Source organism: Rhineura floridana, chromosome 9, assembly GCF_030035675.1.
Source record: "Rhineura floridana isolate rRhiFlo1 chromosome 9, rRhiFlo1.hap2, whole genome shotgun sequence".
Lineage (NCBI taxonomy): Eukaryota > Metazoa > Chordata > Lepidosauria > Squamata > Rhineuridae > Rhineura > Rhineura floridana.
This window is the reverse complement of record NC_084488.1, coordinates 9,565,400-9,589,116: the sequence shown is the minus strand read 5'-3', so window position 1 is coordinate 9,589,116 and position 23,717 is coordinate 9,565,400. Positions and strand designations below refer to the sequence as shown.

The 23,717-nt window shown below is 47.4% G+C and overlaps 1 protein-coding gene across 7 annotated transcripts in view; it reads right to left on the bottom strand.

The window, feature by feature from the left end:
- SLIT2 (slit guidance ligand 2) overlaps positions 1 to 23,717 on the bottom strand; it is a 438,710-nt gene that overhangs the window by 182,245 nt on the left and 232,748 nt on the right. For all 7 annotated transcript variants that reach the window (XM_061583554.1, XM_061583552.1, XM_061583553.1 and 4 more), the window contains one exon: positions 23,231 to 23,302. In XM_061583554.1, coding sequence (XP_061439538.1) covers positions 23,231 to 23,302 — 72 coding nt within the window. The remainder of the gene's footprint in view (positions 1 to 23,230; positions 23,303 to 23,717) is intronic.

Sequence of the window (23,717 nt, the reverse complement as noted above, 5' to 3'; positions counted from 1 at the left end):
TAAATCTATGGTGCGGCCGCATTTGGAATACTGTGTACAGTTCTGGTCGCCTCATCTCAAAAAGGATATTCTAGAGTTGGAAAAGGTTCAGAAGAGGGCAACCAGAATGATCAAGGGGATGGAGCGACTCCCTTACGAGGAAAGGTTGCAGCATTTGGGGCTTTTTAGTTTAGAGAAAAGGCGGGTCAGAGGAGACATGATAGAAGTGTATAAAATTATGCATGGCATTGAGAAAGTGGATAGAGAAAAGTTCTTCTCCCTCTCTCATAATACTAGAACTCGTGGACATTCAAAGAAGCTGAATGTTGGAAGATTCAGGACAGATAAAAGGAAGTACTTCTTTACTCAGCGCATAGTTAAACTATGGAATTTGCTCCCACAAGATGCAGTAATGGCCACCAGCTTGGACGGCTTTAAAAGAAGATTAGACAAATTCATGGAGGACAGGGCTATCAATGGCTACTAGCCATGATGGCTGTGCTCTGCCACCCTAGTCAGAGGCAGCATGCTTCTGAAAACCAGTTGCCGGAAGCCTCAGGAGGGGAGAGTGTTCTTGCACTCGGGTCCTGCTTGCGGGCTTCCCCCAGGGACCTGGTTGGCCACTGTGAGAACAGGATGCTGGACTAGATGGGCCACTGGCCTGATCCAGCAGGCTCTTCTTATGTTCTTATGTTCTTATCCTAGCATGCCTACTGGAATGTCCTGTGTATGTCTTTCTGACAGATTTTTAAGATCACTGTCAATTAAATAAAGTTTACTCTATATAAAAAAACACATTACTATGAATTCGTTAAAATTAGGACCATAAGGAATTTATATGAAAAACAATTTCTGAGCCTCTCAGAGCCTAGTTGGAAATAAGCTTTCCTCAGACAATGACCCTCCTACCCCAGGAGAAAGAAACAAACAAAGAAAACTACTGTATTATAATGAATGGAAGCAGATGGAGAGAACTGGGTTCCAAGGGAGAAAGCAATAGGGTGATGGACCAGGATGCCTCGTTCAAGAAATCTGCATGGGTACTACCCACTCTTTCTGCAGTATGGACACCAGAACAGATCTGGCAATGTAGCAGCTCTACTTCATACAGGTTTTACTTCTACTTTGTCTGCTTGAGGAACTCCTACCTGTTCCGAAAAAACTTGTACATACATCTTCTGTACAGAAATCTTGATTTACAGGGAAAACAGTCCAAAATATATGGAAATTTTCACATGCAAATCACAGTATGTAGGATATATTTGTATATAAAATACATTAAAGTCTGGCTGTTTTGATATCATTATCTATTTGCACTATTTTGATTAACAGTCAAATGTTAACAACCCTGCCTCCCAATTTTCTATATACACAAGGCTTGATATCAATAATTGTCATTGCCATCTTTTAACAATTTCTACAAAAACAGTCTGCTTACTTTGAAGCTTTTATCTTTTTTTGGAGTCTCTTTTTTATGTAACACAAAACAATAAAATGTTTCCGTTCATGTTTGAAATATTACTGTAAAGATTTCTCAAGATCTGAACAGGTTAAACGTCTGGAATATGATCTGCATTTTACATCTATGTGGGTCAAAGAATCACCCTTAATCTTTACAAATTATCAAGAACACCTCTGCCAGTTTTCTTAAGAATTGTGTAAGCAAAAAGAACTTTATTTACCCCCTACAAACACACAAAACATCATGGGGATTCTTTATTAAGTCCTTCTAAAAGCATTAGCCCTTTAATCACATAGTTCCCTGCTGTCTCACACTCCCCCCCCCGCTACAGCTATATATTCAAATCAATGGGGGGGTATTTAGAAATACTTTTGCATGGCAGTTGTAGCTACATACTACAGACAAAATGTTATTACGATTTCTGTACAAAGTCAAAGTAAGGTAGAAAGGAAAAATTGAACCTATAATCCTTGGTTTTGAACCTTATTATTAGGTATCAACGGTGGTAAGGCCATCAGTTTGATCTCTTCAATTTTCTGTTTATAAATGGGGCCCATTCTGCACTGCTTAAAAAAGAAAAGGTTTTCACCTTTGATATATAAATGGTAAATACAGCTCTCACAGAACTTCTGTTAAACACTTGATAAAAATCAGTCTGCTTTGTCTTTTGTTTATTTTGTAACTACTTCATTATCTCATATATGTAATAAAAGATGAATGAATTTAAACTTATAAATATTACACACACAATAATCGAAGTGAGCAAAGAACAAACAAGTGGCAGATTGACCCTCCTTTATTCCCTAGTGGAAGTGCTGTGGGAACTAATTTTATCTTCAATAGATCAGTGCTAGAAACAATTTTGCTTTATGAACATGCACATATACACTAGCTGCACTAGTTGTGGCATTATAGTTTCCAAAAGCTGTTATCTACATGTCAGTCCTATTGAATTCTTCCGTTTATGAAAATACTGAATTGATGTAGAAGTAGCAATGCTTTGTTTCTGAGTAGGCTAGCAAACCTTAAGAACTAAAAACTTTAAGAATTAAAAGCAAAATCAATAACCCCACATAATAAAACAACAGGAGAATAAGACATTAAATTGAAGCAACATAACCTTCCCCCATTTAACCTAGTCTTAAAATGTTCTAAAAAAATATAGTAAGGCTTTAGCAGTAAGGCAATCTGGACATTCTGAAGATGGACATTCACAATCAAGAAGGCTCTCACACTAGTAGCTACTCACCTAAGCTCCTAAGTGAGAGCACCCAGCAAAAGGCCTCTGATGTTTAAGATACAGGCAGGTTCATGTGGAAGAAGACAGTACTCTACGTATCTGGGTCCCAAAATTTATAGGACTTTAAAAACAAGCACCAGCATCCTGATTATGCTTGAAAGTGGACTGGGACCCAGTGAAGTTGTCTTAAGCCAGGTGAGATATGTTCCCATTATCCAGTCACAGTATCTTAGGAGCTGTATTTTGGACTAATTGTAGTTTCCAAGCAGTCTTCAGGGACAGCACCAAGGGTAATATATTGCAGTAGTTAATCTGGAGATTATCAGTGCATGGATAACTATGGCCAGGATACCACTAGTTAGGAACAGATGCACTTACAGCAGCAGCTTCAGCAACTGGAAGATATTCCACATTATGGAAGCCACTTGGGCCTTCAATCTCAAAGCTAGGTCAATCAGCACCCTGAGTCTGCAAACGTAATCCTTCAGGGGATTGTGCAACCTCATCCAGAACAGACTGAACACCAACTCCCTAGCCAGACAAAACTGTATCTCCATTTATTTATTTGTGTGTGTGTGTGTGAGTGAGTGAGTGAGTGAGTGAGTGAGTGAAAGAGAGAGAGAGAGAGAGAGAGAGAGAGAGGTATGATTTAATTTAACTGGATTGATATTGCTTATGATGGGACTGGAAAATCAAATGAAAGGACGGGAACTGTTAACAACCCCTTTTGTGGAATATGCCTCTTCTTTTTCTTACTGTATCTCCATCTTGACAGGATTGTTATTAGTCCCCATCCAGTCGATTACTGATCTCAAACATTGGTTCTGCTCATTCACTATGTAATCTGAATCAGATGTAAAGGAGAAATAGAGCTGGGTGTTCTCAGCATACTGATGACAACTCATTCAGTAGATACATGTAGATGCTGAAAACATGGGAAGCAAGATAGACCATGGAGGGACACTGACGCTTAAGTGCCTTGGAGCAAAGCAGCAATTTCCTAGCAACATCTCAAATCAACCTTCCAGGAAGGAATGGAATCACTGAAAAACAATGCCCCCAGTGCGAAAGCCAGACAACGTATCCAGCAGGATACCATGGTTAATGCCATCAAGTGCTGCTGAGAGGTCTATGAGAATTAAAAGGGTGACATTCAAACTGTCCTCCTCCTGCCTTAGGTCATAGATCAAGATGATAAATGCTGTTTCCATGCCAAAACCAGACATGAAACTAGGGCTTTCTGAAGATTTATCCTGCATTTTCTTCTAACCATTCTCTATGAATTCATGAGAAAAGAAATTGCATTTGAAAACTCTTTTTTGAATGGGAGAGAAACGTTAATGCAATTTTCATGATGTCATTCCCACCTTACTACTGAGGTGACTGAGGGGTGTTTGCGAGTGTCTTTTCTTTCATCCAACAACTCATCTCATCAGTAATTTGCACACTCTGCAGCCTTCCTGGGTGCCCACTCTTCAATTAAAGCTTATGAGGTAATTCTTCCCATATTTTTTTTTCTTTCCAGATCAGGAAGCGTGGGCAGCCAGGGAGGCTTCAATATGCTGGAGAAATATTCACTGGAAAAAAACCACACACACACACTACCCTCGGCCACCTTACAATGATAACATAAGCTTAAAACCCCAAACCCAACAAAATTCTACAGAAATTCTAAACTGCCTTGAGAACAAGGCAGAAAAATTGAAGCATCTTTCACAGAGCAATCTTTCACAGAGGAAGGGCCATAGCTCAGTGGCAGAGCATCTGCCTTGCATGTAGGAGGTCCCAAGTTCAATCCCTGGTATCTTCAGGTAAGGCTAGGAGAGAACCCTGCCTGAAACCCTCAAGGACTGCTGCAATCAGTGTGGAAAATACTGAGCAACATGCACTGATGGTCTGACTCAGTATAACACAGCTTCCCATGTCCCTTTGTTTTAGAGAAACTGGAGGTCAGAAATTGCAGCACAACACTATGTAAAATGAGAATGAAAAAGATTTAATCAATCCCACTCAACAATGCCTGGAGTTGCACAGCAACCAATCACTTTGGCACCTTGCCAGGAACATGTTATTTATGAATGAACACCAAGTATTGCAATCCTCCTGTTCCAAGGAGGATTTCTTCAGGAGCGGTTTCCTGACTGCCTCTTTCAAGGCAGCCAGGACCACCCCCTCTTTTAATGCCCTTCCAAGAAAACTAAAAATGGAACACAGCTGAAGAGTCCATGGGGATTTTTCAATTCAATTCAAATATATCTTGGGGTAGGAAAATATCCCAAAACAAAGTCATATGTGTTGTGTCAGAAGAATAGCACTTTTCTGCTTCCCTGGGTTGATATTTGTTTGAAAAACCACATGGGATTTTTCCTTTTTACTCTAATAGCGTAACCGTGGCTGAGACAAAAAAACACCCCAATGGCAAAAATCAATAGATTTCATGAGAATTTTCTTGTTCCAGTTTTTTTGAATTCATAGAACAAATTGTAAATCATAACTGCTAAACTTTGAGGAAACTGTTTACTACTGTTCAGATGGCAATAAATATGAACTATGATGTAGATCTACTTCCTATGTAAATCCAGTGACGCTGGGGTGGATTCCAACCCTGTTTTCTTAAAATAAAGTGAGGTGCTCACTACTTCCTTGATCCAGTGGTGTCAATGGTATATTGACCCCGTCCCCCAAGAACCATTTTACTGGCCATTTTAAGCAACTGCCAAAGCTTTTCTTCAAATATAAAACTAAATCAAAACAACTCTCACTCACATCATCTTATAAAATGAGTTACGCTCAGCCTTTTTCCATGAAATTTATTTGAAATATAGTTTTGCCCCTCTTCCGCTGAATGTCTAAGAAGACATAAAAACACTTGGAAAAGCTTTGCTTGTTGGCACAACATGGACACAACAGTGGAGAGAAAAAATGTGTCTTTACTGCCATCACCACCAGAGTACACTTAATAATGAGTTCTTACATGAGTTCAATCTGCTTGAATCACTTGAGTTCAAGTCAGCTTCATAGCCTCTAACTTCCTGATAAGTCAAGGAGTATGATGGATTCTGCTCAGTGGGAGAGGGCACTTGGGAGTAATCATACTGACCTCTCATCATCTCTGCATTCCATAGAATGACCGGGGTTTCAACAACAGTCATGGTCAATCAGAAAATCCCCCAAAACCATCAGGAATCCATCAGATTCCATTAGCCTCTGGGGCGGAGTATTTTAACAAGCTCACCACCTGGTTTCTAGTGGCCTGTTTTGCTCAAGAGCATTTGAGCACTAAAGAATGGCAACCAAATTCTTTATCAGCTTTAACTCTAACCATTTTGATTGGGGATTTTATTTACAAATCTTCTCATGTATCATAGGAGTCAGTTCAGATCTTCATAGCTACTCTTAACTGTATACTTATTTACAACTATGGGCTTGTATAAAAACTGAAAAATGTTAGTTTCAGATGCGTTGATTTCATGACTTCACATAGAGGTTAGTATCAACTACAAATCATTTCAAGAGACTTTGATCCTCACGATAATGAGAAATATGGGGAAATTAAAGGTTTCTTCAAAAATAGTCATGTTGGTGTTCCAGCTAGCCAATTTCTCAGAACCTTAAGTAGCAATCCAGGTAACAGCAGTGGCAGCAATAGCAGCAGTCAAACAGCTTTCAAACTGCCTCCTCTTAGACATAACAAACTGAACTACTATGTGGTATAAAGTCAATCCAGGGCATCTAATAATCATACAACAGATTGCATTGGTGGTTTTGTATAATTGGGAGATGGGGGAAATAATGTTTGACATGTAAGTTCAAAGACGTAAGAAGCTAAATTAAAACCAATCAGATCCCCCGTTCCGCAGCCGGAACTTACCGGTCGAAGGGACGAGTTTTGCGGCCACAGCCGAGCCGCCATCTTGTTGAGGGGGCGTGCACGCAGCGCGCTGGTGCGCTGACGTAGCACGCAGCTAGGGGGCGGGGTGGCAGACGGCCATTTAAGGCCGTACCGCCAGCCGCCCACCCTCACTGCAAATTTCTGGCGGCAAATTTAAACGGTCGGGAGGCCCTCCTGCATCGGCGGCGCGACGCGGCTCAGATCGCCAGCCGACGCACGCGGCTTCTCCAGGCCTACAGGCCAGGCCTTGGCGCGGGGCCGGCGGTGAGGAGCGGTTGGTGCGGCTCGATCGCGGAGTGGCGCGGCTGCGGCACGGCGAAGAGCCCCTGGCTCCGGGCTGAGGCGGCGGTGAGCCTAGGCCTCGGAGGCCTTCCAGCTGCAGAGGAACGGCCTGCAGGAGCAGTCCCGGTGGGGCAGCGGGGACAGCTCTAGGCCACCCAGTGGCTGAGGTGGCGGCAGCGGCCATCCAGCGGCCATCCAGCTGCGGAGGTGCGGCCTACGGGCCCGGTGGGGCAGCGGAGGGAGCCCTAGGCCATCCAGCGGCGGAGGTGTGGCGGCAGCGGCCATCCAGCGACGGAGAGAGCCTAGCGGCAGCGGCGGTTTTCAGGCGAGGCGGCCTTGTGGCTGCGTTCTTTTATCTTTTATTACTCTTTAAATTACTATCTTTAAATTACTATCTTTAAATTACTTTAAATTACTTTAAATTACTATCCAGGGGACCCCTGTGGGAAGGTTCTCAGCCCATAGCAAGGGAGTGGTTCCCAGACCCATTGGTCGCTTAGCAGCCCAGGGGCCAGGATTGTGGGGGTGAGATAAAGGGGCCCAGGGCAGGGGACTGGTTTGAGTAGGGGACACAGTCCAGCTGGACAGTGAGGGTGCGGGGCCCCCCTTAGGTATCCCCAGGCTGATCACCTCTCATTACTGCAGAAGGCATCGTCCCCCTACACGCTAGCTCAGGATGCCACCCAAAAAAGGTCAAGGTGGGCCAAAAGGGAAAGGAAGGGCCCCCAGGGCAGAGGGTAGACGCCCACCCCCTGCTGCGGAGGATGGGGACAGGGGGCAGGCATACCATGGACCACTATACTGGCTAGGTTAGAAGCCCTGGAGAGGGGCCCTGCCCAGCCGGCAACGGGGAGGACAACGGAACCACCCCCCAAGCGGCCCCGGGAGAAAGTGCAGCGTCCAGTTGGCGGGGCTAACGCTGCGGCTATCACTTCTATCTTAGCGCGACTGGACGCGCTGGAGGCAGGGCCTAGTGGGGCCACAGCAAGAGCGCCCGGAGCAGAAGCAGGAACAGTGTTGTCTTCGCATGCAGCCCCAGGACCACAGCCCATGCATGGGCCTTCAGCGGACAACATAGGGGGTGAGTCTCCCTGGGCAGCACAACAACAGGGGCAGCCCCAGTGGGGCTGGCCCCCGTGGGGGTTTCCATACTGGCCCATTTCCCCACCAGCTGAAACCGAGAGGTACGGGCAAGCGGGAATCACCATGGGGGTGGGGTATGGCACACCACAACAGCTGCCTCCCCTAGGGGTGGCCTGTGAGCAGGTCTGGCAGGCCACTGCCGGAACAGGGATGGGAGTGGGGGCTCAGCCCTCCTGGTCGGTACCCCCCCAGCAGAGGACACTGACCCTCTGGGCTCAGTGAGGGAAGGGGCTATACCTTTTGGGGAGACATCAGCCCCACTGGGCTTTCACCTGCTGCCCGCTACAAAAGAAAAAATTTGGAAAGGGGAGTACGTCGACTTATTCTCACTTCTGTACAGGGAACCAGTGAGGAGGGAGAAGGACAAGGGTGAAGAGGCAGAACCTGACAAGCCCAAGAGGTGGCGCATTGAACGCACTTGGACTAATTGGTTGCCTGCATTTCTGACATACATGGGGGTGGTGATGCAGAAACAGCCACAGAAGGGCCCTATTCTGATTAAATACCTCGATATCGTATATCGGGGCTACTCCGAGTTCCAGGGGGCAGCATGGCTCGCCTACGACGAAGCGTTTCGTATGAGGGCGGCCTTTGATACCTCCCTTTCCTGGGACAAAAAGGAGGCAGACCTGTGGCTACAGTTTATGTCACACTCCAAGCCCATAGCCGGGGATAGAACAGACAGCGGCCACCTCCTGGTCCGCCAGGCAGCAGCAGCTCCTTCCTGCGGGCCTGCGGGGCAGGGGGTTCAACCCCGCCTGCTCTGCTGGGAGTTCAGCTCCCGAGGCCACTGTGGCCGTAACCTCTGCAGGTTCCGACACGAGTGTGCAATATGCATTCCTGCGCTGCCTGCCCCAGGGGCCGCCCCTTCCGAGGTGGAAACAGGGACCCACCTGGCGCAAGGAGACCGGGAGCTGCTAGCGCAGCTCAAGGAAAGGGGCCCCAGTCCAGTTAAACTCTCCGAACTCCAGCGCTTGCTCTGCTGTTACCCCAGAGTCCAAGACGCCCACTTTTTGCTACAGGGCTTTACAGAGGGTTTCTGGATTCCCTATATGGGTCCCAGGCACCCCTTCATGTCCCGCAACCTAAAATCAGTGGCGGGCATGGAATCGGTCGTGGGGGGGGAAATTAGAAAGGAGGTCATGGCAGGCCGCGTGCTGGGCCCCTTTGCGGCACCACCCATCCCTTCACTCAGAGTTTCCCCGCTGGGCCTTGTTCCAAAGAAGGCACCAGGCGAATTTCGCCTTATACACCACCTGTCCTTTCCCCAGGGTGGGTCAGTAAATGACTTCATCCCATCAGACCTCTGCTCTGTCCGCTACACGTCATTCGACTGCGCGGTTCGTATGGTTAGGGACTGCGGGATGGCCGCCCTCATGGGAAAGTGTGACATCAAATCAGCCTTCCGTCTCCTCCCTGTGCACCCAGGGGATTTTGAGCTGTTAGGCTTTGCCTTCATGCGCAAATACTATGTGGATAGGGCATTGCCTATGGGCTGCTCCATCTCATGCTCGGTTTTTGAGCGCTTCAGTTCTTTCTTGGAGTGGGCAGTCAGGAGACGGGCAGGCCGGCAATCAGTGGTGCACTATCTGGACGACTTCCTGTTTGCGGGCCCTGCAGACTCGGGCGCCTGTCAGGCATTTATGGAGCAGTTCGCGGGGATGGCGGGGGAACTGGGTGTTCCCCTCGCGGCTGAGAAAACCGAGGGCCCGTCCACTACCCTCACTTTCCTGGGCATAGAGATCGATACAGTGGCCCAATGCTGCAGACTCCCGCTGGATAAGCTGGTGGCCCTTAAGGGGAAAATCTCAGAGGTGGTTGGGGCGAAGAAGGTGACATTGGCCACACTTCAACAGCTGGCAGGACATATAAACTTTGCATGCAGGGTGGTAGCACCCGAGCGCGCATTCCTGCGCCGCGTGTACAATGCCATGGCGGGCCTATCATGCCCCCACCATCACGCACGTGTTACAGCCGCTCTCCGGGAGGACCTGGCAGTTTGGTCCACCTTCCTGCGGGAATTCAACGGGGTCTCCTTATGGAGAAAGGATCGCCTGTTGGAAGCGGAGCTACAGGTGAGCTCCGATGCCTCAGGTTCCTGCGGTTTTGGGGTCATTTTCCATGACTCATGGTGTCATGGCAGCTGGCCACAGAACTGGGTGCAGGCTGGCCTAACCAGAGACCTGACCCTTCTGGAGTTCTTCCCCATTGTCGTGGCCGTACACCTTTGGCCGGACAAGCTGGGCAATTTCCTCAGTCCATTTTTGGTGCGACAACCTCCCCACGGTACATGTCATCAACACCCTGTCCTCTAGAAACCCCAATGTTATGCATCTGGTTCGAGTGTTTGTGCTCCAATGTCTTCGCTATAATATACAGTTCCTTGCGCGCCATGTCCCGGGTATTGATAATAGCATTGCTGATGCTCTATCACGGAACCAGATGGAGAGATTTCACCAGCTGGCGCCGTGGGCAAGGGCTCAGCCGGATGTGGTACCCCCAGCGCTATGGGAGATTGGAGGACCAAATCAGAACGGGCCATAAGCCTTTCTGTGGCACCCAGCACGTTGGCCAGCTACCAGGGGGCAGGTAGGGACCTTGTAACCTTCAGGGAGTCCAGAGACTACACCCAGGAGTGGCCCATCCCCGTGGAGCATCTTATGGAGTTCTGCGTGGAAGGGAAGCTTTCAGTCAGGACCATCAGAGGTAAGCTCTCAGGTCTATCCTTCCTAGGGAAAGCACGGGGCTTTCAGGACTACTCCGGTGATTTTAGGGTCCGCCGGATGCTGGAAGGGTGGTCCCGTGAGCGCCCGCATGCACCTGATGCACTCTCCCCCTTTTCCCCAGAGCTACTGTTGGGTCTGCGGGGACAGTGGAGGGTGCTATGTTCTTCCCATTTTGAGGCACTGCTATACCATGCTGCAGCCCTCACCTTGTTCTTTGGGGCCTTCCAAATAGGGGAGGTGGTGGCAGGTTCTAAGTCGGATAGCTCCCTCCGGGCCCTCCTGGTTTCTGATCTCAGCTGGGAGGCAGAGGGGGTCCGCCTGCGACTCAGGCAGTCAAAAACGGACCAACACCAGAAGGGTCGCCTGATTGTGTTATCCCCATGCCAACAGGAGGAGCTCTGCCCGGTTAGGGCCCTCCGCATTTTTCTGGCAGCCCGCGGGCTGCAGCCAGGGTACCTGTTCAGGCACAGGGACCTCCAGCCCCTTACCAAGTACCAATTTTGGTCGGTGGCAAAGACAGCACTCCAGCGGCTAGGTGTGGACGCCCGCAAGTTCGGGACACACTCCTTCCGAATAGGGGCAGCCTCCACCGCTGCTCACCTGGGTTTTTCCAAGGGGCAGCTGCAGGCAGTGGGCAGGTGGTCTTCAGATGCATATAAGACGTATGTTAGACCACTAACGGAGATGCATGAGGCCACCGGCTAATGGCAATGTTGTCATTTTGGCAGGCCGCTGGGAAAGATCGGAACAAGTGAGCATCCTCCTCTGCGGCCACAGCATGGTTGTCTGGGCAGGCCGCAGGGCGGCAAAGTCCCGCATTGGAACGCAGCTGGGGCTCAGCCAGTGGGCCTCTGTGCGGTGGCTGGGACGACGGGGGATGCATTGGGACGGCCTCCTGCCCACCTTGTTCCGGTCGGCTGTGGACTGGGCAGTGCCCTGGGTGCTGCTCATCCACCTGGGAGGTAACGATTTGGGTCTGTTGAAGGGCAAGGCCCTAATCGAACAGGCATGTAGTGACCTCCAGGCCATTGCGCTGCGCTAGCCGGGGGTGCACTTGGTATGGTCTGACATCCTGCCGCGCAGGACGTGGAATTGGGCTGATGACCCACGGGGAATGGACAGGACGCGGAAGAAGGTTAATAGACAGATTCAGAGGGCCATCAAGGGCCTAGGGGGTTCTGTCATACACCACCCAGAGATCAGGCAAGATAGGCTGGAGTTGTTTAGGCCAGATGGCGTGCACTTGACGGACGTGGGCAATGACATCTTCCTAGTGGACCTGCAGGGGTGTGTGCACCGGATTCTTATCGGGTGTGGGGCAAGGGGAGACTAAGCAGAGGCTTGTCCCCCTTTTGTGGCAAGAAAGCGCGGGGGAAAGGTTAAAAGGGAAAGGGCAGCTAGGTGACACCTTTAGGCACCTTTGGGGGTGATTGGCGGTCCGGGGGCCTGCAGCTCTGGGCTATACGGCCCGGGGGAGCAGAACACGGGCCGCTTCTGGGGCCAACGTGCCTCATCCGCTCGGAGTTTCATGGCTCCGGGGGACGGTGATGCGGGTTGGACCCCCTACACATCTTCAGGGTGTGGCCGGAGCTGGGGCCTGGCACAGGGCAGCTCCAGGCTCTGGCAAGGTTTGGTTGCCCTATAGCTGCAAGCAGGTTTTGCCTGGATCAGCCGAATTCCCCCGCACTGGATTGTCCCTCTGCAGGTTCATTGGTTATAATTGACTCTGTTTTAATAAAGTGGCCCATTATTTAACCCAATGAATGGTGTCTGTGTTTATTTCAGCAATAGGCCACAACCCCCGTTCCGCGGCCGGAACTTACTGGTCGAAGGGACGAGTTTTGTGGCCGCAGTCGAGCCGCCATCTTGTTGAGGGGGTGTGCACACACCGCGCTGGCGCGCTGACGTAGCACGCAGCTAGGGGGCGGGGTGGCAGACGGCCATTTAAGGCCGTACCGCCAGCCGCCCACCCTCACTGCAAATTTCTGGCGGCACCCGTCCGACCCTCCCTTGGCTGCAGTGTGATTCATTTGGTCGCTACGGGGCCGACTAGGAATTTTTGGCCTGCCTGCCTCGCTTTGCCGGCAGGTTTCTTTTGCCTACTCCACACTGTGGTTGTAAAGGAGGGTCAAGGGTTAGCACGGGTGCCCATGGGGGCTAATAGGCTAATTGGTCCATTTTGGCTGTAGAGTTTAATGGTCACTGGTCAAGGAAGCGCGGGGAAAGGTTAAAAGGGAAAGGGCAGCTAGGTGACACCTTTAGGCACCTTTGGGGGTGATTGGCGGTCCGGGGGCCTGCAGCTCTGGGCTATACAGCCCGGGGGAGCAGAACACGGGCCGCTTCTGGGGCCAACGTGCCTCATCCGCTCGGAGTTTCACGGCTCCGGGGGGCGGTGATGCGGGTTGGACCCCCTACACATCTTCAGGGTGTGGCCGGAGCTGGGGCCTGGCACAGGGCAGCCCCAGGCTCCACGAGCTAGAGGGAGCCCCAGCTGACGAAGCATCAAGGCCCCAGCTGACAAAGCGTCAAGGCGAGTTAAGCAGCAGAGCGAAAAGAGGGTAAGTAGCTCCCATTTATTCCATTATTTAATTGAAGTAAAACAGCTCAGAGCAATAAGTAATAAGGGCAGCCCAAGGTCACCCTGAGCTAGGAGCCAAATCCTGAAAGAACCTATATCTTAGGAGACAGATCCTAGGAGAAGGAAGCCCATAGAAAGCTAGTTTTCAACACCACCCTAGCAGGAAAGCTTCAGGGGACACTGTAAACAAGGCTAAATCCCAGTCGGAGAGAAGGGGGAAAAGGAAACTCCACCGACACATACAGGGAGAGAGTCAGCTCAGTCCTTGCTAAAAAGGGCAGCTTCAGCCTTCCTGAAACACAACCACAAGCTCTGTTTCCCTAGGTTAAAGAAAGGTCAGGCTGTTCTAGGTGGGAAAACAACAAACACAAAAGACTTGCCTGGAAGGCGCAGCCCCTTGATTAGATTAAAAGCAGCCAAAAGCTTAAACAGCCCCGCCCCTCGCTCAGGAAGGAAGGAAGCCTGAGAGAATACTAAAGAGTTAAGCCCCAGCTGATAGCCATCAGCCTCAAGTAACACATCATTGGCTGGCAGCAGTAGCTGGGAGGAACCAGCCACACATATAAAGTCAGAGCACCCTAGCGAGGGAGCCTGCTCCACGAGCTAAATGGAGCCCCAGCTGACGAAGCGTCAAGGCGAGTTAAGCAGCAGAGCGAGTTCGGCAGCAGGGCGAGGAGGCCAGGGCCCCCCACTCTGCCCGTCTGTTCCCTGACCTCAACTAAACCGCAGTCTCCAACCCATTGACGTAATAAACCTTAAACAAAACTATGCAGGTAAGAAGCCAGCAGGGGTGTGGGGGCTTTCCAGTGTTTTGCACCGCCTGCAGCATGTACGACTATCTGCCTGTTGGACAGAAGTCGTGGGTGTGCTCTCGGTGCAATGAGCTCCTGGCTCTCCGGGAACGACTTCATTTCCTTGAGGCCAAGGTGGCGGACCTGGAAAAGCTGAGAGAGACAGAGAGGTGTGTGGAGGAGGCCTTCAGGGACGTTATAGCTGTGTCCCACTCCAACGATGATAGCTCTCCTGCTATCATGGACAACGATGGTCTCGGGGAAGGAGAGCATCCAGCTGAGGAAGAGGGAAACGATCCCTTAGAAGGGACCCATTCCTTGGGGGATGACCAGCTATCCTCTCGTGCCAAGGATATATCTCCAGGGGGTGGAGGGATCCTCGTAGTGGGTGATTTGATCATTAGGAACATAGACAGTGGGGTGTGTGATGGGCGTGTAGACCGCAAGGTATTTTGCCTGCCTGGTGCGAAGGTTGCGGATATCGCCCGTCGTTTAGATAGTTTGGTAGACAGTGCTGGGAAGGAGTCAGTGGTCGTGGTGCACGTTGGCACCAACGACAAGGGAAATGCAGCCGTGAGGTCCTGGAAGCAAAATTTAGGTTGCTAGGTAGGATGCTGAAAGCCAGGACCTCCAAGGTGGCTTTCTCTGAAATGCTACCAGTTCCACGCGCAGGACCAGCCAGACAGGCCCAGCTTCGCAGTCTCAATGCGTGGATGAGACGATGGTGTCGGGTGGAAGGGTTCGGATTTGTTAGGCACTGGGGAACATTTTGGGACAAGCCGGGCCTGTACAAAAGGGACAGGCTCCACTTGAACCAGAATGGAACCAGACTGCTGGCACTTAAAATTAAAAAGGTAGCAGAGCAGCTTTTAAACTGACTGAGGGGGGAAACCCGACAGGAGCTGAGAAAGGTCCGGTTCGGAATAAACCTCCCCCCAGGGATAAAAACCAAAGAAATGATGAAATTTTAAAAGGGGTAGGCCTAGAAGTAGGCATTGTGAGAGCAGGGGCACAGGATATAGATTCAGAAGAGCAAAATTACCACAGGCCTAACCACAAGTGCCAAAGACACTTGAAGAGAGACACTGCTTACAAGTGCCTGTACGCTAATGCTAGGAGCCTGCGAACCAAGATGGGAGAACTGGAGTGCTTGGTCTTAGAGAAGAGCATTGATATAGTGAGCATAACGGAGACCTGGTGGAATGGAGAAAACCAGTGGGATACGGTTATCCCTGGATATAAACTATATCGGAAGGACAGGGAAGGACGTATTGGTGGCGAAGTCGCTCTATACGTGAAAGAAGGCATTGAATCCAGCAAGCTCGAAACCCCAAAAGAGGCAGACTCCTCCACAGAATCATTGTGGGTGGTGATACCGTGCCCCAGGAGGGACTTAATACTGGGAACGATCTATCGTCCCCCTGACCAAAATGCTCAGGGAGACCTTGAGATGAGATATGAAATTGAGGAAGCATCCAAACTAGGAAATGTGGTAGTAATGGGTGACTTCAACTACCCGGACATAGACTGGCTGCATATGTGTTCCAGTCATGACAAAGAAGCAAAGTTTCTAGATATTCTAAATGACTATTCCCTAGATCAGTTGGTCATGGAACCGACCAGAGGGACGGCAACCCTGGACTTAATCCTCAGTGGGGACCGGGACCTGGTGCGAGATGTAAGTGTTGTTGAACCGATTGGGAGCAGTGACCACAGTGCTATTAAATTAAACATACATGTAACTGGCCAATTGCCAAGAAAATCCAACATGGTCACATTTGACTTCAAAAGAGGAAACTTCACAAAAATGAGGGGATTGGTAAAAAGAAAGCTGAAAAACAAAGTCCAGAGGGTCACATCACTCGAAAATGCTTGGAAGTTGTTTAAAAACACTATATTAGAAGCTCAACTGGAGTGCATACCGCAGATCAGAAAAGGTACCGCCAGGGCCAAGAAGATGCCAGCATGGTTAACGAGCAAAGTCAAGGAAGCTCTTAGAGGCAAAAAGTCTTCCTTCAGAAAATGGAAGTCTTGTCCGAATGAAGAAAATAAAAAAGAACACAAACTCTGGCAAAAGAAATGCAAGAAGACAATAAGGGATGCTAAAAAAGAATTTGAGGAGCACATTGCTAAGAACATAAAAACCAACAACAAAAAATTCTATAAATACATTCAAAGCAGGAGACCATCTAGGGAGACAATTGGACCCTTGGATGATAAGGGAGTCAAAGGTGTCCTAAAGAACGATAAGGAGATTGCAGAGAAGCTAAATGAATTCTTTGCATCTGTCTTCACAGTGGAAGATATAGGGCAGATCCCTGAACCTGAACTAACATTTGCAGGAAGGGATTCTGAGGAACTAAGACAAATAGTGGTAACGAGAGAGGAAGTTCTAAGCTTAATGGACAATATAAAAACTGACAAATCACCGGGCCCGGATGGCATCCACCCGAGAGTTCTCAAAGAACTCAAAGGTGAAATTGCTGATCTGCTAACTAAAATATGTAACTTGTCCCTCTGGTCCTCCTCCGTGCCTGAGGACTGGAAAGTGGCAAATGTAACACCAATCTTCAAAAAGGGATCCAGAGGGGATCCCGGAAATTACAGGCCAGTTAGCTTAACTTCTGTCCCTGGAAAACTGGTAGAAAGTATTATTAAAGCTAGATTAACCAAGCACATAGAAGAACAAGCCTTGCTGAAGCAGAGCCAGCATGGCTTCTGCAAGGGAAAGTCCTGTCTCAGTAACCTATTAGAATTCTTTGAGAGTGTCAACAAGCATATAGATAGAGGTGATCCAGTGGACATAGTGTACTTAGACTTTCAAAAAGCGTTTGACAAGGTACCTCACCAAAGGCTTCTGAGGAAGCTTAGCAGTCATGGAATAAGAGGAGAGGTCCTCTTGTGGATAAGGAATTGGTTAAGAAGCAGAAAGCAGAGAGTAGGAATAAACGGACAGTTCTCCCAATGGAGGGCTGTAGAAAGTGGAGTCCCTCAAGGATCGGTATTGGGACCTGTACTTTTCAACTTGTTCATTAATGACCTAGAATTAGGAGTGAGCAGTGAAGTGGCCAAGTTTGCTGACGACACTAAATTGTTCAGGGTTGTTAAAACAAAAAGGGATTGTGAAGAGCTCCAAAAAGACCTCTCCAAACTGAGTGAATGGGCGGAAAAATGGCAAATGCAATTCAATATAAACAAGTGTAAAATTATGCATATTGGAGCAAAAAATCTGAATTTCACATATACGCTCATGGGGTCTGAACTGGCGGTGACCGACCAGGAGAGAGACCTCGGGGACAGCACGATGAAAATGTCGACCCAGTGTGCGGCAGCTGTGAAAAAGGCAAATTCCATGCTAGCAATAATTAGGAAAGGTATTGAAAATAAAACAGCCGATATCATAATGCCGTTGTATAAATCTATGGTGCGGCCACATTTGGAATACTGTGTACAGTTCTGGTCGCCTCATCTCAAAAAGGATATTCTAGAGTTGGAAAAGGTTCAGAAGAGGGCAACCAGAATGATCAAGGGGATGGAGCGACTCCCTTACGAGGAAAGGTTGCAGCATTTGGGGCTTTTTAGTTTAGAGAAAAGGTGGGTCAGAGGAGACATGATAGAAGTGTATAAAATTATGCATGGCATTGAGAAAGTGGATAGAGAAAAGTTCTTCTCCCTCTCTCATAATACTAGAACTCGTGGACATTCAAAGAAGCTGAATGTTGGAAGATTCAGGACAGATAAAAGGAAGTACTTCTTTACTCAGCGCATAGTTAAACTATGGAATTTGCTCCCACAAGATGCAGTAATGGCCACCAGCTTGGATGGCTTTAAAAGAAGATTAGACAAATTCATGGGGGACAGGGCTATCAATGGCTACTAGCCGTGATGGCTGTGCTCTGCCACCCTAGTCAGAGGCAGCATGCTTCTGAAAACCAGTTGCCGGAAGCCTCAGGAGGGGAGAGTGTTCTTGCACTCGGGTCCTGCTTGCGGGCTTCCCCCAGGCACCTGGTTGGCCGCTGTGAGAACAGGATGCTGGACTAGATGGGCCACTGGCCTGATCCAGCAGGCTCTTCTTATGTTCTTATGTTCTTAAGGTTTGGTTGCCCTATAGCTGCAAGCAGGCTTTGCCTGGATCAGCCGAATTCCCCCGCACTGGATTGTCCCTCTGCAGGTTCATTGGTTATAATTGACTCTGTTTTAATAAAGTGGCCCATTATTTAACCCAATGAATGGTGTCTGTGTTTATTTCGGCAACAGGCCGCAAACCATGAGCATACCAACTGGAATAGATTCCCCTCTGCTTTCAGTGGAAGCATAATCTACCTTGCAGTTGTTTTAAGTGCTCCATTTAGTCTGTATGACTGTCTGCCTAAATGCATATACATTTAACTAATTGTTACATAAAACACAGAATGCATGTTTACAATTATTGGGAATTAAGAAGTCAGAAAAAAATGAGAGAGAGGCTAATGCTAGACCAAAACACCAACAGCATTCTCAAAAGACAAATAAATTCCTTATTCAGAAGACTACTGGTTTTGATGAAGAGTTTTCATAGTCAAAATGTGTGAAATGTGATAATAGAAAATTGAGGTACTTTTGTAACTTAATTACACTTTTTATTCAGTACACTGAGGGGGTCAACTCTTCTTTTTTAATAATTAACATGCAGCATACTAATTAAGATATCAAGATGCCCCGGGAAATGTTTGAATATTAGCCTGGAATTGGTGATTCATGTCTTGGCTTAATAAACCAAGATATGCATAGACCTTTTGCCCACGTGCTTTGAACCTGTGCTGCCACTTCCCTTCTTCTTTCTCAGCAAGCTGTGATAAGCCAAAAAGTCTTCAGTTAACCACTGTTTTGCATTACATCTGAAATGGTAAACTACGGTTACCACATTTGGAAAAAGCCAAGTTATTAAACCACAATTTTAAGATGATTTAAGATCCTGGATTGTTCCAAAACTCATAACCATATTTTTTTTGTTTGGACATAATGTAAAACTGCAGTTGACTGAAGACTTCAAAATATAATTGTGGTGTGCTGAGAAGGAATGATGAAAGTGGTTGTGTGCATGGACAGGGCTCACTCATTATTAAACTAAGATATGATCATCTGAATCAGGATAGTTTATGATATATGGAATACAATATTATATTCCAGGAGGTTTTAGAAACAATAAGAAAATAAATCTTAAAATCCTTGGATTAGCTGTAGTCCAACTGAACTGGTGGGAGAACTGAGATGATACTTGAAATTGTAGTCTGAATCAGCTTCCCATATGTAGCAATGGATCAGACAAAAGACTTAATCATTGGTTTGCAAATAAGTGTTTACTAGAAGTAAAGCATATTTATGTTGCAGAGTAAAGAGCTCTGTGCAGTGGGCAAGGCTGCCATCAGCATGAGGGTGGGAGGAAGAGAAGAAAGAAGGAGAAATAGAGCAGAGAGGTATGGCTAGAGAGACAGGAAATGACAAACAAGTTTCCCCATTGTCCCCTTCCATCTCAACATGGTATAGATTAACCCTTTGAGTCCAGGTCCTCTGTGACTCACAGACTGAGTCCTCCAATAGAAATGTGATAATTGGTTAATATATCAACGATATTACTATGTTTGGAAAGTCTAGAGAATCAGAATCATCTTATGCCCTTCTTTGAGATGACTATCCCTAGGAAGCACATATTTATGTGCATATCTCTTAAAATTAGCTTGTTATCAGTTTTCATTGCTTCCCCCCCCTTAAAATCTAATGTAAATGAAGTATATGCTGTTGAGTTGGAATTTTAAAAAATACATACAAGTATTCAAATTAAAACAAAGTTCAAGTAAAGCTCTGAATTAGAATGTACACACTGTGCACTTTTGATCAAGGGGAAAAACAGTTCCAATTAAACTGAAAAAACTTTTCAGATATTTATACAGATGTAAAATTAAACTGAGACACATTTAGTAAAGAAAACTAAAGTAACTCAAATAAACATGGTATATCATATCTCCACTTCTTTAGGGCAGCAGAAAATGTTCCCGAAAAATTTTCTGGGAAATTTTCTGATTGTCACATCACTGTTTAAAAATAATAGTTAATTGCTTTACTTTAAGGCTGTAACGAGCCCCATGGAGCGGTCCTGGAGTGATGAGGTCCTAGAGTGATGATGAACAAGAAGATACAGAATGGGAACCAGGGAAGGGTCCTAGTGGCTTGCAACCAGGAAGTGATGAGAGAGTAGGCTTTAATACTTTTGACAGTGACAGCTCCTCTCCCTTAACTCCAGTAACAACAGAAGGAACGCTGGCCAATCAGAAGCCCGTCCCTTATCCTCTCCTCCACCTCCCTCTTCTCTCTGCTGCCATGCACACCTACTCTAGAGGAGGAGGATCTCAGTGAGGTGTCACCGCCCCATCACCCCAGACATGCAGACAACTGTGTTAGCAGACTCAGATGCCCCCCACTGCCCTACCTAGGAGGAACACTTGTTCACATATGCCTTCCTGTTCTGTGATACCTTCCTCATGCAAGTAGAAAGATGCTGAATTCTGTGTAACCTGTAAGCTGATTCACAAAGCGCTCTCAACTGAAACTTTCTATTAAATCTACTAAAGAAAAGCACACCTTCATGTTCATGTCTGACTTCAGTGGGTTTGGGCAGGACAATATGTGGGGGTCAGAGCTTGTTGGTATGATTTCCCTTCCAAGATGGCAGCTGCAGCAACCTGCAGGTGACTCTGTCAAGAACACCTGGTTTGTAAGGTTGTTAACTAAAATGGTTCTGTGGCAAGGAATTGTGGGAGAACATCATGCCTGAATTAGGGCCTCTGGGAGGCCATGAGATGGTTCTCATAGCTGAACTCATCAGTAAATTAGGCAGTGAGCAAAAACACCTGCTTATCAGCCTGTGACTGGTACCTCAAGGCCACAGGCCTGAGATGGTTGGAGAAGCACATGACTGTTAGAAGCTAAAGCTCCAGAAGATTTCATCAACAGAAAGCCCCCTGATTGGCTAATTAATTCATGGCTGTTGCTGGGCTTTTTCCCATAAAAAATAGAACCAAGACTTTGGGTCTTTGTTCCCCAATGTTCCTTGGTGCTACCTGATGTTGGGGTTCCAGTTTCCATCTGCTATCCAGGCTATGCATCTCTGGGGAGATGTGGAACCATAAAGTTACTCTGCTGGTTTAGCTATACTGTGTGAGTATAGATTAGGCTAGACAGCTTTGTTACTTTTACTTGTGACCTGAACTCTCTGGCTTTTGTATTTTTACCTAACCCTAGGGGTGTTTGGCTTAAGGAATTATTTTGCTGCTCTATTTTTGCAATTTATATTTTATTTTAATAAAGCTATCCCTTATTTACCAGTGTGTGTTCATTTCAGGGGGAAACTGGCTTTGAATCCAGCACCTTGGCCAATTAGCCACAGACTATAGTATAGTTGGGTATTTTGCTCCAGGCAAAGAGTGCGTCTTTGGCTCTTGTCTTTTGGAATCCTTGGCAGGTCTATTTCTGGCACTTTGGGTTTCCCCTTGGCCCAGAGTGGGTGACCAGGTTTAAAGGGTGATGGCAGTCTACCTACCTTGCAGGGTTGGTGTTGGTTTAAATCAGCCCTGGTAAGGGGGGGCATGGGTTGTGCCTGGCCGGGATTAATTGCCCTGGGCTTGGGAGTTGACCCCAGTGGGAACTTGCGAGTTCTTGACAGACTCAACCACATGTGCACCCACCTGTCCCCCTAAGAGGATCATGTGCCCCACAGCCCCCGTTGCTGATCTCAGCTGGGTCATGACAGCATCATCGGAGTTCTACTGGGAGCTGTCTGCCTGGTGCTGGAGGTTGGATGTGTAAACACCCACTGTAACCACCTGAATACCTCTGGCATCATCAGCAGGGCCCTGGGAGGAATGGATGGTAGGGATCCCAATCCTTCCCCTCCCTCCTGTTCCTCGCTTACCAATGGTTCTGCCGGGTTCCCTGTGGTGGTGCATGGTCTCCCGATCCCCCCAGCCACCTCTGTGGCACTGGGAAGGGTGGAGAAAGCTGCAGCCTGGACAGGGGAAGCAGATCCCCTCTGCGGGTGATCTAGCTTCCCTCAATCGCCTCTGAGGAATCACCAAAGAGGGCCAGTGAGTTCATGCTGGATCCTCTCAGAGCGGCTTCTCTCCCCTACCCTCATTTTATATTTAATTTTTTGGCAAAACAAGGAAAGAGAAAAAGAACAGAGCTAGCTGTCGGAAGCTTGCTCTTTAGCCGCTCACCTCCAACGTAAGGCAAAAGAACCCCAAGAAAGGCGAAGGAAAGGGAAAGCAAAGACAAAGAACCAAAAAGAAAAGACCCGGTTGCTGTGCACACGCTCTGGAAAGAGCTCACAAATGACCTGCAGTGGAGCTGGCAGGAAGTCAATCTGGGTTCAGTCAGACGAACTGGTGTCTGGTTGCCCAGCCCACTTGAGTAACCCTTCCAAAGATTAACTTCCTGCCAGACGAGCTAGTGGGCGGTCACAACCGATCCACCCATGGTTCCCCTCCTCCACTGCAGGAAAACAATAACAAAACAGTAATAATCAAAAAACTGGTCCAAGGGCTTCAACCTTTAGTTCAGATTCTCCCAAGTACCTCACATAATACAAGCTCATGCTAGATGTGTTAAATTTCTTAGATTCATGCTCTGCTTTTTAGCTTCATTATTTAAAAGCCTGGCTTTATGAGCAAATATTTGTAATATAGTATCACATTGACTATGCCCTTGCTATGGTCCCAATGCAGATTGTGTCTCCTTGCACTAATCTGAACTGGCTAAAAACATTCCATTTGCTTCCAATGCAAGCTTTCCCCTCCCAATATAAATTGCAGGCACAGGGGTTGGATGCAGACCACAGATGAGGCAAAGGGTTAAAGCCACTCTCACACCCACGCCAGGGTCCCAATCCAGACATACACACATCTAACTCTGGCAATTTCTGAAAGAAAACGTTTCTGCTGCATGATAAATGTCAAGTGTAGTTTGGACTTTAGAACAAAAAATGCATTATATACTCAATGAATTTAAGTAATATAGATTCACCACACATGAATATAAATGTGCATAGACAGACAGACAGACAGACAGACAGATAGATAAAATAAGGAAATAAAAATACTTACAGATTTTTAATGTCTACAGCTCCACGGAAAGCTTTTCTAGGAATGGCATGAATCTGATTTTCACTGAGGTCCCTAAGAAAAAAAAGAAAATACTTAACTCAGGTAGATTCCTGTACTTCCATATATCACATAAAGGATCTTTTGTAAAGGAATGTCTGAAGTACAGGTATTTCAAGCTGATCCAGACCACTGTAATTCAAGCAGAATCTAAATTATACACGTTGTCTTAGAATGAATGACTTGTTATCAACTATAAAGAAGCAATCACTTTAAAAAATATCACTGAAGCAACGTAGCAACAAAGAGTACCTTTAAAAAACAGTAGCACACACTATCCCAGTTACTTCTTAGCCAGACTTCCAATTTGAGAGGAATGACCAATTTTGAAGTGTCTCAATACTTTGTTACAAGATTTAGTCAAAGTTTATGATGGGTTGGATCCAGACTTCACTTCTGCAGACTTCACTCAGGGGATCTTCCCACTGGT